This window comes from Choloepus didactylus, chromosome 16 (genome assembly GCF_015220235.1).
Source record: "Choloepus didactylus isolate mChoDid1 chromosome 16, mChoDid1.pri, whole genome shotgun sequence".
Taxonomy (NCBI): Eukaryota; Metazoa; Chordata; class Mammalia; order Pilosa; family Megalonychidae; genus Choloepus; species Choloepus didactylus.
In genome coordinates this window covers 43946716-43961753 of record NC_051322.1, presented here as the reverse complement: position 1 = coordinate 43961753, position 15038 = coordinate 43946716, and the positions used below count along the sequence as shown (strand labels likewise).

Below are 15038 nucleotides of genomic sequence, written 5' to 3'. Positions count from 1 at the left end.
GGGTCCTTAAAGTTCTTTGTGCCCGGCTGTTTGGGAATGCAGAGAAGGCCGCAAACCCGTGCTGCCAACATATGAGTAGATGTACCCGAAACTCCTCCATGGACCCTCTCCCAGGGATTCCAGGTTGACAGGTCCCTGTACCCAGCACCAACCCCTTGCCAGACACTGCCAGGGGCTAGAGGGAAACCACGTGGATGAGGGTCTGCTCTGGTGTAGGGAGTACACGGAGCAATGACTAGTGAAGATGCAGAGTCCCAGGCTCGAGGACTTCTGTGTGCAGAAGGGCTTGTAAAGAGCAGCGTGCCTTCACGCTCTCTGGGCTCCTGGCCTCTCACTCCCCCCGGGCTCACCTTTGGATATGGTTTCCGTGTCGTCGTCTTTGGCAGTGTGGGCCCTGGCCCTTGGCAGAGCAGGGCTGTGACTTTGGGGACCTGGGCCCAGTTGGAGAAGGGCAAGACTCCAGAATGTTCTTAGGCTTTGCTAACTTGTACAGCTGTGACCAGGCCAGATGTTGTGGGCATTGGGAAACTGAATGATGTGGGATCTCCTTTGATTCTTTCTAGCCCAACAGTCAAGTTGGCCGTTTAATGAATCATTTATTCAGGTACTAGGTATTGGGAATATAGAGGTAAGCAGTTCATCCCTGCCATCAAGGAGCTCGCCATTTGGTGAGGGAGTAGAATTGCAAGGATCGTTAACGCTTTGGGAATATCTGAACAGACACTGACTCTATGGAAACAGTGATAATGGCTGATGTGGAGAGTAAAAAAAGAAACAACTGAAATAGAGAGAGAATCACCAAAAGCCATTGTAGCCCTGCATGGTGAGTATGAATGCTAGGAATTCAGAGAAGAGGGTTGGAAGGGTGGAGAGGCTCCTCTAGGAGCCTCCAGGGAAGGGGTGAGGTGGAGGAAGCTGGGAAACACTGTTCCAGGTCAGGACAGGAAGGCCCCAAGAGTCAAGGACAGCTTTACGCTGTCTTAGGAGAGGGCCCATTTCCAGGCAGTGGCTGTGCTTGCTGGAAGAGATGTCCCATTTCTCAGGGAGTGGCCTCCCCACAAAGCCAGTCGGCCAAGCTGGAAATCTGGGAGATCTTTGTTCCCCATGTTCTGTCAGTTCCATCTCCTGCATTTCTCTCTAATCAACCCCTTGCCATCCTCAGTGTCCTAGTCTAGACCCATCACCCCTTGCCCAGGCTACTCAAAATGTCCCATAACTGGTTTCCCGTTTCTAGCTACCCCCTCTTCCAATCCATCTTTCCTGGCTGGCCGTGCTGGTAGCAAACTGGACAGAACCCTGTCTCATCAGATTCCTTCCCTGCTAAAATCCTCCAGAGCCCTCTGCCACTGCCTGTGACATAAAGTTGAAACTCTGCAGCCTGGCATGGGGCAGCCCCTCCTGCTGTGGACCCTCCCTGGGTGTCCAGCCTGGTGGCTCTCGTGCTTCACCTACTGACCAGGCTCAGGTGGCTGCCCTCTGGACATTCTGCTTCCTTTGGCCGCCCTCTAGCTGTACACCTGCTGTTTCTCTTCCTCAGGGCCCTTCTCAGCCCTTCTCGATGGGGTCAGTTTTTATTAGCCATCGAAGTCTGGTCAGTGCTACCTCTTCGGAATCGGTACCCTCCAGCCCCAGGCTCACGGGTTGTTGCCACTCCTTCCTCGGGCCCCTCGTGTGCCATCACCCTTTGCATATGACATTGCCACTGTTTGGGGGATGTCTCTGTCCCCCCCCCCCCCCATTAGGCCAAAAACTCTTTTGATGGCTGAGACTGCCTGCATTTACTTTAGTAACTCGAATGCCCAGCACTGTGCTGGTTTAGTTGATAATCAGCAAAGGATTATTGTAAGGATTGGGTGACTAATAAGTATTTAAAAGGGGATTCCACTCCAAGGAAATTTGGGTTTAAACAGGGCCTTCTTAAGCAAGGTCTTACATCCTCATCTCAGGACTAGCCTCTGCATCCTCAGGCTGAATGGGCTGCCTCACAGCTAATTGGTGCCCCTGCTTCTCACCACCATCCCCATAGGAAGAAGTGATGAGTCAGACTTTTCATAGATGTTCCCCAGAACAAAAGCCCTTGCTTTTGTAGGTGCGTGTTTTGTCTCTGAATTCATGTGGGGACATGTGTGTCAATGGTTAGGATGTGAACACGTCTCAGTGGCTCAGTTTACCTTATTTTAATTGTAAAAATAGAACATACAGCAAATTCCATTCTTTAGTCACTTTCAATTACATCCACCCCTTCCCCACCCTCACCCCCACCATCACCAAGCCTCTAATCTTGGCACTGGGGCCAGCAACTCTGATGTGAGCTGTTCATTTCATGTCTCTGGACTTAGTTTCTTTACCTGTAAAATGAAGATGTTGGGTTCAATCAAGTTTTCTTACCCCACAGTCCAAAGAATCCCTGGAAAGTCTGCAGAAAGCTCAGGGTACAGTACCCCCTGAAATTGTATGTGGCATTTTGTGTTCCTGTGTGCTTGTCTAGAACTTTTATGATTTTCAAATGAGTCTGTGACTATAAAAAGCTTGAAAGTCACTGGACAAAAAGATTTCCAAGGTCTGGCCAAGCAATATGTTCGCTGAAAGATAGAATTTTCACCATGCCATCTCTTTCCCTAAAACACCCGCGTGTGCTAATGGAGCAGCAGTTGCAGGTGACATGGGCTGAACCCCCTGGTCCTCAGGGGATCAGGTGGCACATTGGGTTCACAAGAGGGATTTCCAGGGTGGAATTCTTTTGACTCGCTCAGTGCTGACAGTAACTTGGGCTGTGTGCCTCTTGGCTGGGGAAAATGGCATAATCCCAGCTAAGCTGTGGATTTTCTAGAGGCTGTCCTTTGTCACATTTCACGGTGGTTGTCCTTTACAAGCTCTTTCTAGTGAGTCTGAAGAGCAAATATCACGTAGCTGAATGCTGGACAAATGAGGTGCCCTCTTCTCTTTGCTGCACCTGGAAAATCGTGATGGTTGGATTCTTTGTGGCTAGTGAAAACAGATTTTTAATGTAGACATGGGCGTTTTTCCTAAGAATCATCTCCTCTCAAAATGTGATACGTTCTAAAGTGGCCTAAGACACAGAGGGAAGTTGCTGTCTGGCCAGCAGAGGCTCTGGGGGTCTTGGTCCAAGTTTTCTCACGGAGCATTTGGTTAATGTGTTTGGCACTTGGTGAGAGAAGGGTGTGCTGTAAGAATTAAAGTCAGTGAGGTTTAAGGGCCTGAAAGCCTGGCATTCTAGATGTCGTCCCCTCCCACGTTCCTTGAGTGATTTTCCAGGGGACTTTGGCCCCTCCCCTCCCCAGTCTCTTCCTGATGTAAATTTGATTTAATTTTGTTTTTGGTGTCCATCCTTCCTCCCCACCCCCCCCATACTGAAGTTTTCTTCAGTGCTCTTGTGGCTGAGCAGGAAAAAGAGGATGCCTTAGGCTGTTCTTCCTAGCAACGATATTTGTGGCCCACATGGGAGGTTTCCTGATGGCAAAGCAGGATTAGGCCTCAGTGGCCTATAATTAATTTGCCGTCTACTCCTTGTTATTGTAAACTAGAGAGTAATACATTTATTGCATCTATCAAAGGAACATATTTCATAAAAGGCAAGAAACATGTAGAGAGAAGGCGAGGGGGTGGCAGTCAGAAAGACTTTAACAAATAATGTTCTGATTAAGACTCTTTGTCCCCACAAGATGTAGGCTCCTACTTCCCCTTACTCAAAGGCTAAAGCCACCCAGATTATTGCCCCCCAGGCAGAACCAACTGGGAAGGAAGGTGGGAGAATAAATGCATGCATTCCTTCGTTCCTTGACTGACCTAGCATGAGCTGTGCTTGACGTAAATATAACATGTGTCACCAGCCCCGACAGCTTCCCCCAGGCTGCTGGAACCGGCACTGCCTCTGCCGCAGGCCCTTCCACAGCTGGACTCGCATGTGCTGCCGGCCGTTCCTTGGGGCTATGCTCCGGTGACCTGCTTGGCACAGCTCTCACCTGGCAACCACAAAGCTTCAAGGAAATGACCATCCTTTAGGACTCTAACCTGAGTTTAGCTATGTGCATACAGAGTGGGGGTGGCCCTGTGACCCAGACTGAGGACTCATATATGAATACCCAAGGTCAGCATCAGAAAATTGAAAACGGTGACATGTAAACTGCACTTGTTTTGTTTTGTTAACAGGTTGCATATTTTGAGGTGTCATCTAGATGTGGTAGAAAAATACACGTGTGCCATGTTCCAAATTAAATAGTGTCTGTTAACTGTGGCAGCTGCCACCGTTTGCTTCCCTTTTGTAGCCGTCACTGGCTGCGGCTGCGGAGCCCCGTGGTCTGTGTCTGGGCAGGAACGACACCCCGACAGTGCCCGAGCTCTGCCCCGCAGGACGCCAGGAGCAGACCGAGGGGGTGCCCGAGGGGAGCAGTTGTGCTGGGCGGGCCGGGGCAGGTGATGGCAGGAGCATCTTTCCAGGTTTGACCCCCATTTCTGGGGGGAGAGACTTGTTGTTCTCTGGAACATGAAGGCAGCTGAGCCGGCACGTGGCCGTGGTTTGGAAGCCAGAGGGGGGATTCCAAGGCAATCCTGGGGTCAAGCTCTGGTTCCATCAGGAAGGGGCAGCCTGGAAGCTGTCTGGGAAACAGCGTCGAGGGCTTCGTGTGGAGGCGAGCAGAGGTGTGTGTCTGTCTGAAGGTAGGAAGCGAAGACTTGGCCGAGGCATTTATTCTGCCTTGAGTATTACTGTTGTGCTTTTTTGCTGTTCACCAGGAAAAGACTCCATTCCACTTCTTACTCACCCGGGCACTTTTTCCCTGATGCTCTTTGTGCTCCCAAGTTCAGGCTTGGGTGGCAGGAACCATCTCCTCCCTGTGCTCTCTTCTCCTAGGCCGTTCCACCCTCGTATGTGTTCATAACCGAGGTGGACAATGAGGAGAAGGGTGTGCCTCTGTGAACTTGTGGGAGAAGTTTGCATAACCTACAGGTGAAGCTTCTGGAACTGCCTTCTTGCTGGCTTAGGGTGGACTCCAGGCCCTCCTCCTGCTCCCATATGGAGTCTTTAATTTCTTTTGCATTGCCTGATTTTTACCCTGTGAGGCCCATCTGGAATTCCTTCCCTTGGGACTTGGGACCCTTTAGGACAGTCTGTACAATATATTGCGTATAATTGGAAGATCAGAGGATCTCCAGGTTCTGCTCTACCATCCTCAGGCTGAAGCCATATGTGCACATATACCTGAATGTGGAGACCCACATACCCATACTTAAGCACAGTCTCCAGTGACTGGCAGAACAAGAGAGCACCAGGGTTATCAGTCACCCTGCATCAAGGAGGCCTTGCACCCATGCAACCAGCAATTGAGAATCACTCCTAAACTCTGCACATACAGGCTGCTTCTCAAGGAGTGATTGAAGGTCAATAGAAAACAGACCCAAAAGCAAGGTCAAGCATACCCTTGGGAAGCTGTCAGGCCAGCTTAGATGAGCCCCTCACACTCTAGTCTAAGCTGAAGGAGGGGAGGCCCTGAGAGCTATGGTGGGTCTGGCTTTCTGTATGGTGAGGCCTGAATGCAACACAAATGGAAACCCCAGTTTCTTGAACTCAGTGTCTCCCAACATTTAAATTCCAGACTCCACCTCCCACGGAGGCTCCAGCCCTGCAGCAGGGAAGCCAGGACCTGGGCTGTAGGAGGGAAGCCTCCTTCCTTCTGCGTGGGCCTGTAGGGGCCTCTCCTGAGCCACATCCAAGGGCTTTCAGCAGCTGTTGGTCTGGGTGTGATGTGTAACATGGTGAAATGTCTGGCTGCTTTTGTGAAATGACAAATTATATGTCCTTTACAGGCATCCTTAATCCCTGATTTTCCTAAGCCCCCAGATAAACTGTGGTTTCTCATAAAATGTGTAAAGAACCAACAGAACATGTCAAGTTGTACATAGAGGTTTTCTGGGACCATTCTTTTTAAAAATGGATGACAATTTTGAATTTTATTTAGGCACTGTGATTTTACTTTGCAACATGGTGTTGGTTCTTAGAGTTGTCTTTTTGAAAAATCAGTGCTTTGAATTAGTATTTGGTAATTTTAGTTTCAGGCACTGTGGTGATGGCTCCAGTGTTGTTCTCATGATATAGGAGCCAACACATGACATTTGTTAAAATGCTCGTTGCATGGAAAAATCAAAGATTTGCAGTACTTCGGGAGAGGGTGTCCTTGTCCATGAAAATGAAACTTCACTGCCCGTCAAGTTACAATTTTAAAAAAGTTACAATTTAACAGATGCCAGATGGTATGACTTCTGATACAGTCCTTACCAGGGTTTAAAGCACTTGGGGGAAAAAAAAAGCAAAGTGTTTTAAATGACATTTCAGCCAAAATATGTAATGTTCTTATATAGGATGGTTGATGTTTTGAGTCTGATATTAAAAGACAAAACTACATTTAAAGTTTGTAGATATTGTCCAGAAGTCTGTAGTGATAATTCTCTTGCACAAAAGAAAGAATTATCATCCAGCTTTGTTTGGAATAGACAGTTATTTAAGCAAATAAAATGAATGCCTGTACATGTCTTTAATTTTCAAAGAAGAAAAATGAAGAATAGGAAGTGCACGGTCCTCGAATAGAAATTCTAGTTTGTTTCAGTTAAGTCACTTTCCAGTAAAAGGAGGGGGGCGGGAGAATCTTTTGGAACTTCTCAAAGATATCTTTTTTGCATTACAAAAAAGATATTCTGTTTGTTCTGGGCCACAGAACAAACAGAATAAATTTAAAGGACTTGATATCGTACAAAGTATGTTCTCTAGCCATGAAAAAAATTAACTAGACATAAGTAACAAATATATCTGGAAAATCCCCAAATATATGGAAATTATTTTTCCTTATCAAAGGGCAAATTTGCCATCAAAGCCTCCCCGAGGTCTTCTGCTCTGATGCCATCAGGAAGTCAGTTATGTTGTTCTGGAGGTTGAATATACAGTGAAGGTGTACCAACTGAAGATGGGCATCAGGTTGGATAAAAAACGAGTTCCAAATATATGCTGTCTGTAAAAGTCTACATAGATAGGTTAAAAATAAAAGGATGGAACAAAGATATACCATTGACATGCTGAAAGTAGCTATCTTACTATCAGAGAAGTAGACTCTAAATCAAGAAAAATTGCCAGAGATAGACACATTACATAATAAGATTAATTTGCCACGAAGCCATAGCAATCCTTACATGCCTCTCAAAAGAGAACTTCAAAGTGTCTAGAGCAAAACCTCGTAGAACTAAAAGGAGAAACAGTCAAATGCACGATTACAGTTAAAGGTTTCAACACATAGCACGAGTAGAAAATCAGTGAGAATATAGAAGGCCCCCCCAAAACTATCTAATGGATATTTATAGACAGTCCTGCCAGTCATAATCAAACACATTCCTTTCAAGCATACGCTAAACATTCACCAAGATAGACCACATTCTGGGCCACAGAACAAACAGAATAAATTTAAAAGACTTGATATCGTACAAAGTATGTTCTCTAGCCATGAAAAAAATTAACTAGACATAAGTAACAAATATATCTGGAAAATCCCCAAATATATGGAAATTAAACCATACACTTCTAAATAACCTTTTTTTTAGAACAGATACAAATTACCAATATCAGGGTATGAGACAAAAGATTGTAATCATCAAAAGCTAAGGGAATATTGTGAACAAATTTATGTCTATATATTTGGAAACTTAGATGACATGGATAAATTCCCTGAAAGACCCAAACTACCATAGCTCATCCAAGAGGAAATGGATAACATGAAAGCTCCTATTTATTAAAGAAATTCAATTCATAGTTGTTAACTTTCCAACAAAGAGAAGTCCATGTCCAATTGTTTCACTGGGAAATTCTACCAGCCATGTAAGGAAGAAACGATACCAAGTCTACACAAACTTGTTCTGAAAGTAAAAGAGGATGACTGTTCCTAGCTCTGTTACAAGGCAAACATTACCTCAATGTCCCAGCCAATACAAGAGAAGAAAACCACAGATGAGTATTCCTCAAAAATATAGAGGGAAAACCTCAAACAAAATATTAGCAGTCATTCTCAGCTACAGTTTTTCTATTAATATTTAGTGTATATTTTAAAAATTATTTTGATTATAGCTCTAAGTAATAAAACGTAGCAATCAATTCAGCTAAAGCATAATATTCATTCAGATGAATCAGAAATCATGAAAGACTTCTGATGACTAAAGGACACTGTAACTGTGATATTGAGAGTCCACTTATGACATTTTCCTCCTTGTCATCTAGTGGTACTTAAGAAATTTTAATGTTCCCTTCCTACCCTTCAAAGAGGTACCTGGAATTGGTGTCGTCTACCAATGTTCTTGGTAGAACATCGATCTGCCCTCTCCTTCAGGGTAGACTTGTGCTATGTCTGTGTAGCCTCATGCTTTAATCTGATAACTTCATTGTTATTTATTAGAAGAGGTCCTGGCAAAAAATCAAGTCCTTTTCTCTGGGATTTGAGGATTCCAAGGTGTTAGCTATGGAAGCTGGAAGGAAAGGTGATCACCCCAGGGACGTAGTTTCTGCTCCAAGGGTGGTGCAGTGGGAAACACTGTTATGGATGCATGAGCTATAAGCCCTTCCACCCACGTCCATACCATTCACACAAGAGGAGAGTGTGGCTCTGCACCTAACCCCCCAAAGGCTGGAACTGAAGCCCAGAGGGGCGGGACACCAGCATGCGATTGCTTAGAGCTCTTTTGTTCTATCTAAACACTTTAAGTTTTACATTCCTCTCCATCGAATCAGTATTTGACTCAAGGTAAAAATCATTTTTTCCACCTCAAAATCTACTGTTGTCTGTTTCTCCTTTACAGATGGGGAATCCAAGGCTTAGAGGGAGAAAGTAGTTTGCCCAGGGTCATACATCTTGAAGGTAGTGACACCAGATTTGGAAAGCGGGCAGCCCCATCACTTCGTCTATGCTCTCTACAATTCCACTCTTCACTCCTGTACCTCCAGTGCCTGGGACAATGCCCTGCAGGGGCTCAGTAAATTTTTGTTGAATGATTTACATTGGGGAGGTCTGATAATCTGGTATCAGGAACCCATCTCTAGACACGGGAGCTGCCTGGGTCAGGACCAAGCATGGAGTTTGGGAAGCTGAGCAAGTTGCCGACTCCAGGCATCCTGTGTACACCCAGAGAGCTGGACTTTCCCTTCTTCCTGTGTGTCTCTATCCCCTTGTAGCTCCATGCCATTGGTTGACTAGTTATTGAGTCATACTCTTCTGTCTCTCCTGCTGTATTGGGACCTCTGGAGAGCACGTCACATACCTGGAGTAATTAGTGTATGTTGTTTACTGTGACTGGTTGAACAATGGGGTATTGGAAGTTTGCTTAAGTCTCTAGCCAGAGAATGCTAATTCCTTGCTCAGGGTCAGGACCTGTTCTTGGATTTGAGTGAGAGAGGAGGCCACAGGCAGAAATGGGGCTGTGTCTTGCCTAGAGGGCCGTCGCCATCCTGCTGCCCTCAGCTCTCTCTAGGCCCTGGCCCCGCTGGTGTGCTGGAGGAAACCCTCCCAGAGAAGGCGAGGCACCTTAGCTTTCCGAGCCTGAGTGCAGAAAGCCTGGTGGTACAGGGGCTGGCTGTAAGACCAGGAGGGAGTGCTAGTGGAGGTGCAGGGAGCAACTCCGTTTTGGCTGTGTTAGTTTTCTGGGTTTAGCTGGCCACCAAGGGAGGTAGTCTATAAACAGCTGGAAATAGAGATCTAGAGAGAGGAGGTGCTGGGCTGAGGGTGCTAATCTGGGAATCAGTCTCTACATTGCGAACGTCCTCTCTCCCTCCCTCCTCTGACGGCCCAGACTTGCACCTGAAGCATTCTTTATCCTGTTGGAGGTGAGGTCTGTATCCTAAAAGAAGTGAATCTATTTTAGTCATCTTTGCAGTGGCAGTTCCTCAGTCATTCGAATAATTTTTGTGTTTTTATCATTCAGTGAGTCAGTTTAATTAATTTTATAATTTGTGTTCTTTATTTCAGAAAAACTATATAACTCCAATGGACGAGATTTAAGAAGGGCGCTTTTCTCCTTGAAGCAGATATTTCAGGTAAAAAACAAAACAAAAAAACCCCATAGGTCTTGTTTTTGCATTGCTTATATAATTAGATACAGACAAGTTTATACTGTTTACTGATTACCAAAAGAAAAATCTTTTAAAATTGCGGTGTAAATTAAGCTGGATTATCAGCTGAGATTATTTTCATATGAAATTTTTCAACATAAAAAGTAAACACAATTTTATCAAATAACATTTTTCCATATTTTCCTCAGACCTTTTAAAAGAAAAGCATAGTATAGATATAATTGAAGTCCTGTGTTCTGCTCCCCTCTTCCAACCACCCTCTTTCCCCTCCTGTCCCCAGGTCCCCTCTTTGCCAAATGTGGCATTTGTTTATCATGCACGAGCATGTTTCCATACTAATGGTTCATATTCACCAGCAATATGTGATATTCTGTATTGACGTTATGTACATGTTATTGTGTTGCATGTTTCTACTGCAGCTTGCTTGTTGAGATTGGGATAGATGTAACCATGATCGAGGCAGCTCTGAGTATTCTGTTGTATGACTGACTAAGCCCCCTGGTTGTTTTGTTCATTCCCCTATTGGCAGACACTCTGGTTTATTTCTGGTGTTTTGCTGTTATAAACCACGCTGCTGTGGCCACGTCTCCCGGTGCACAGTGCACATCTCTCTCGGGTCTCTCTCTTCTCTTCTGAGCCTGCTCTCCGTTTCTACCCCAAGAAAGTCAGGAGCTTAGTGAACAGGCCTGCAGACAGGCTCCAAGATGCTCACCCATGGGAGACCACAGAGGAGAAAGACAAAGAGCTGGGGGAGGAGGAGGAGGAGGAGGCCATGGTGCCTGGGCAGGATGAGGAGTTGGATTCAAGGAGGGATGGCATTCATGTTGAGGTTGTGTTTGTTTAGGTTCATCGTTCCTTTTTGATAGGACTTTGAACACCAGGCTATGTTCTCCTTTTCTGTTCTTGTCTTGTTCATGTGCTTAAAAGATTTACTTTGTTGGTGATAGTTGTAGCCAGAGTGTCTGTCCCCATCATCAGTTTCTGCCTGTCTGAGATGGGATAGGCCAAAAGGTAGGCCCTAAATCCATCCCATCTGCATGTCCCTGTCCCATTATTCCTTAAACTCATTCAGTCATACTCTCTCAGCTTTTCCCCAGAAGACATTCCCTTCCCAGTGTTCGCATTTCTGGAGACAAGTTCTCTTTTCTCTCCTTCTGATGGCTACACGTTTGAACCTGGCATGTCACTGTTCCCTCACACTTGGCCTGGTAGGTTAGAGCTTTCTCTGCCTTGGTTCAGGCCATTTCTTCTCTCACCTGGAAAGTTGGCAGCAGCTGTCCAAGGCACTGCCTGCTTCTCCCCTCCCCCACTCAGTCCGTTTTCAGCCCCTCCTGGAGGGAGTTGAGGAAGTCGTTCACTTGCTGTTTCCATGTTGCTTTCCGGGTTACACCTGAATTTCTTGATCTGGCCTCTGCTGCCCTCCTCTCTGTCCTTGGCTGCATCATAAGTTCTACCCACAGTTGCATTCTAAGTTCAAGCCACGCCTGCTCTCTTCTGCACCTTTGCCCTTGGACCCATTGCTTCTGTCACAGAATACGTGGGCACCCCACATCATTCTCCATGTCTTTAGATTTTCATATGCTGGGGATTTTCTCTGTAAATGACCCCCTCTTGCCATTCTTGGTCCATCCATGTGCCCCTAAAGTGGCTTGCACTTATCTTTAGTGTAGAACTTAAGATATTATTGGGCACTTGTCTGAGTCCACTAGTCAATGAGCTCCCTGGGTTTTCGTTGCTGGATCTTTGGTACTGCTAAACAATAAATGTACTGGGTGAATTGAATAATCTTTTAGCAGGTGTCTTTCTTGTCTCTAATTTAGTAAATGCTATGCTACTTGTCCCCAAGTTCCACTTCTAATTTATCTATCTGTGTCTTTCTGTTACCTGGCAGAACAAAACAAAAACTTCCTAATCCTACATTACATCCTCTTCCTCTCTAACTCAGAGCCTCGATTGCAGTTGGGATGGAGTCTTAAGGTACTATTAGAGGACCATGTTCATGCCATTCCTCAACCTAATTCATTTAGGTAGCTCAGCCTGCCTGTTATCTCCATTGTAAAGCTTTGACTTCTTATAAATCTGCACTCACCTAATTGATTATCCAGTTGGTGGCAAAACCACACCGAGAGGAGCTATTCCAAATGACTTGAAGACACTGTAATTTGACTGTTCACCCTTGTAGGATATACCCTAAAACCGAAAAGGACCACCCAAAGGTCCTTACTGTTAACAGTCATCTCAGTGGTTGTGATAGTGTTGGTATTGCTATTTTGAGAATGGTATGTGTAAGACAGATTCTGATTCTCTCATTCCTAGAGTTCTTAAGAATTAGGATTCTTGGTGTGTGGGAGAAAAGATGAAAGGTAAAAAAAGGTTAAGTTTTAAAAAAAACTCTGTATTCCTGAATTTAATTGGAAGAGTCAGAATGAGCCCATGGTTTATTTTATCTTAGCAAACAAACATTTCTAGCTCAGTCCACTGAAAAAGATTAGAAGCAATGACTAAGCCACTAGCAAAAAGCACACCCAGCAGGAGACAATGGTTTTAAAATACCAAAAAGAAGCCACTCCTTGGGGAAATGGCCAATTCCACGTCTGGAGAAGGAAATGTATAAAATAAACTTGGAACATTTTATTATACAGATAGCAGGGAAGCTATCAAATGCAATCAGGGTCATTGCTGAAAGAACTCAGGAGCAAGTTGAAAGGTCTCCCACTGGCTGGCCAAAGATGGGACGATATAAGCATCAATCAGGATTATAATTGCTATTTATTTGAAACACATAAATTTTTTGAATTGATGAATTCATAATGATACTAAAAATAATAATGGGCTGGTCCGCATTGGAAGATGTTATTGAACCAGCTTATTTTGAAAATTGGTAGTTAAAAAAAATCTAACATTTCCTGTATGAGCTTTAGGATAATTAACAATGGCTGAAAGGAAGTTTTGTTTACAGAAATATTCTAGCTAATACATTAGAAAGGATAATAGAACTAGTATATCACCATTTAGCAATCCCTATTGAACTAGTAGTTAGATCTAGATGTTGACTATCAAGAGCTGCAGAAATAATAGAAATGAATTACAAGCAGAAATAATAAAAATGAGTTACAACATTGCATGCCTCCTGATGGAAATACCAATACCCACTGATGGGTATTTTGTTGGCTTGTGGTGAAGCCAAAAACAGATTATCCAGGACAGAGGCCCATGTTAAGCTGCATCAAGACTCCAGGCCACTCTACGGGGCAAATGACCTAGCTTCTTCACACAAATCTCAAGGAAAAAAAAAAAAAGATGGTGAAAACCTATGAATTAAAAGATGCTTAATTCATCATACTTAACAACTAATTACCACATGTGGATCTTATTTGTATCTTAGTACAAACTGTGAAAAGTAGTATGACATTTGTGAGACAGTTGGAAACTTGACCACTGGACAATTGATAATAAAGTTTTGGTTTTTAATTTAGGTATTATGGGTTCATATTTTTCAAGACTTCTATATTTTGGGGGAGACATACTAGAATATTGGTTAAATAATGTGTTGTCTGAGATTTGCTACAAAATAGTATGATTGGGGAAAAAGGGCAGGATTATAGATGAAACAGGATTGCCATGAGTTGATTGGAACATGGGATTCACTAAACTATCCTGCCTTCTTTTGTAAATGTTTTGTATATGGAAAAAGTAGAAAAAAAAATAAAGGAAAACAAACATGTTAAGCCTCTTATTGCTAATCCCTTCACCAAGCTCACTCCCATAGCATTTGTTCTCTGAATTCTCAGGGCAGTTATTTTTACTATTTAGTCACCAGATATTTTTGAGCAGCCTTGGTTGGCACTGTGTAGGCAAGGAGAGGGACTTAAAAGACATGTTAAGAAGGTGCTTGCTACCAGAAGCTTATAATCTGTTTGGAAGACCACACTCACGTGCACAAATTAGCACTAAATGGGAGGGCAGCAGTGAATAGGACCTGAATGGATTGCACAGGCACAGCTGGCTGGACCACCATCCCTTACCACACAGGTGTGCATCTCCAACACCTCTTGTGTTGATAGGTATGGAGGTTCTTGGAACTGGACTGTAAGGGCCTGAAAAATGGGAACATTGGTCATCTGGATTACATTGAATATTCCTTGACTATTGCGTTAAGTACTGATAGGAAGCATCAAAATAATTGATGTCAGGTTAATGCATAGCTATCATAGATGAACTTGAAATGCCTCAATCACTTATTAGCTAGTGTTAACATTTTGATTTCATTCGAGACTGAAGGCAATGTTTTAAAAAAATCATTAATGCCTATATCCTTGGGATATACATTTAAAATCTAGTACATTGCCAATTTGGAAGACCGTCTCAACTTATTTTTCATAAATAAGTATTTCCTAATGACCCTATCTACACATGTGCATAATTTCTAGTAAGGTTCTGAATTATTTTTATAAACACACATTTGTCCAGTGTTTTTCCCTAATGCTTTTGCCAGACAATAAATTCTCTGCTATATTAATACTAGTGATTAGCTTGAGTGGTTTCTTGAGAGCTTGTTCTCACTTTTTCACCATGAAGTCATGCATGAATCTAGTTTTAGTTCAAGTAATAAACATTTGTTACATGCTTGGAAAAACTTTCTGACTAGACATGAGCTCATCTAAATGTTCACTTTTCACATATGCTGGTGGAAAAGGATATGGATGGGGAGAGAATTATTTTTTTATTTCCTCTTTACATGAGTGTAAAGTAATTTTCCAAAAACTCATGATATTGTCCTATTTTCTTTCTTCCAAGGCCATGATTATCTGCACTGTCTGAGTTCACACAGCTGTCTTTCATTACCTTTAGGGTGCAAGCCTGCCTCCCCACTCCCTCCGTGCCCCCTCAGAATATTAAGTGCTTTCTCGGTTCGAAGGGAGCC

General features: G+C 43.9%; 1 protein-coding gene across 3 annotated transcripts in view; it reads left to right on the top strand.

Annotated features, from left to right (window-relative positions):
* Positions 1-15038, top strand: part of FHOD3 (formin homology 2 domain containing 3) — a 509790-nt gene that overhangs the window by 204241 nt on the left and 290511 nt on the right. For all 3 annotated transcript variants that reach the window (XM_037806361.1, XM_037806363.1, XM_037806362.1), the window contains exon 4: positions 10011-10078. In XM_037806361.1, the coding sequence (XP_037662289.1) occupies positions 10011-10078 (68 nt within the window). The remainder of the gene's footprint in view (positions 1-10010; positions 10079-15038) is intronic.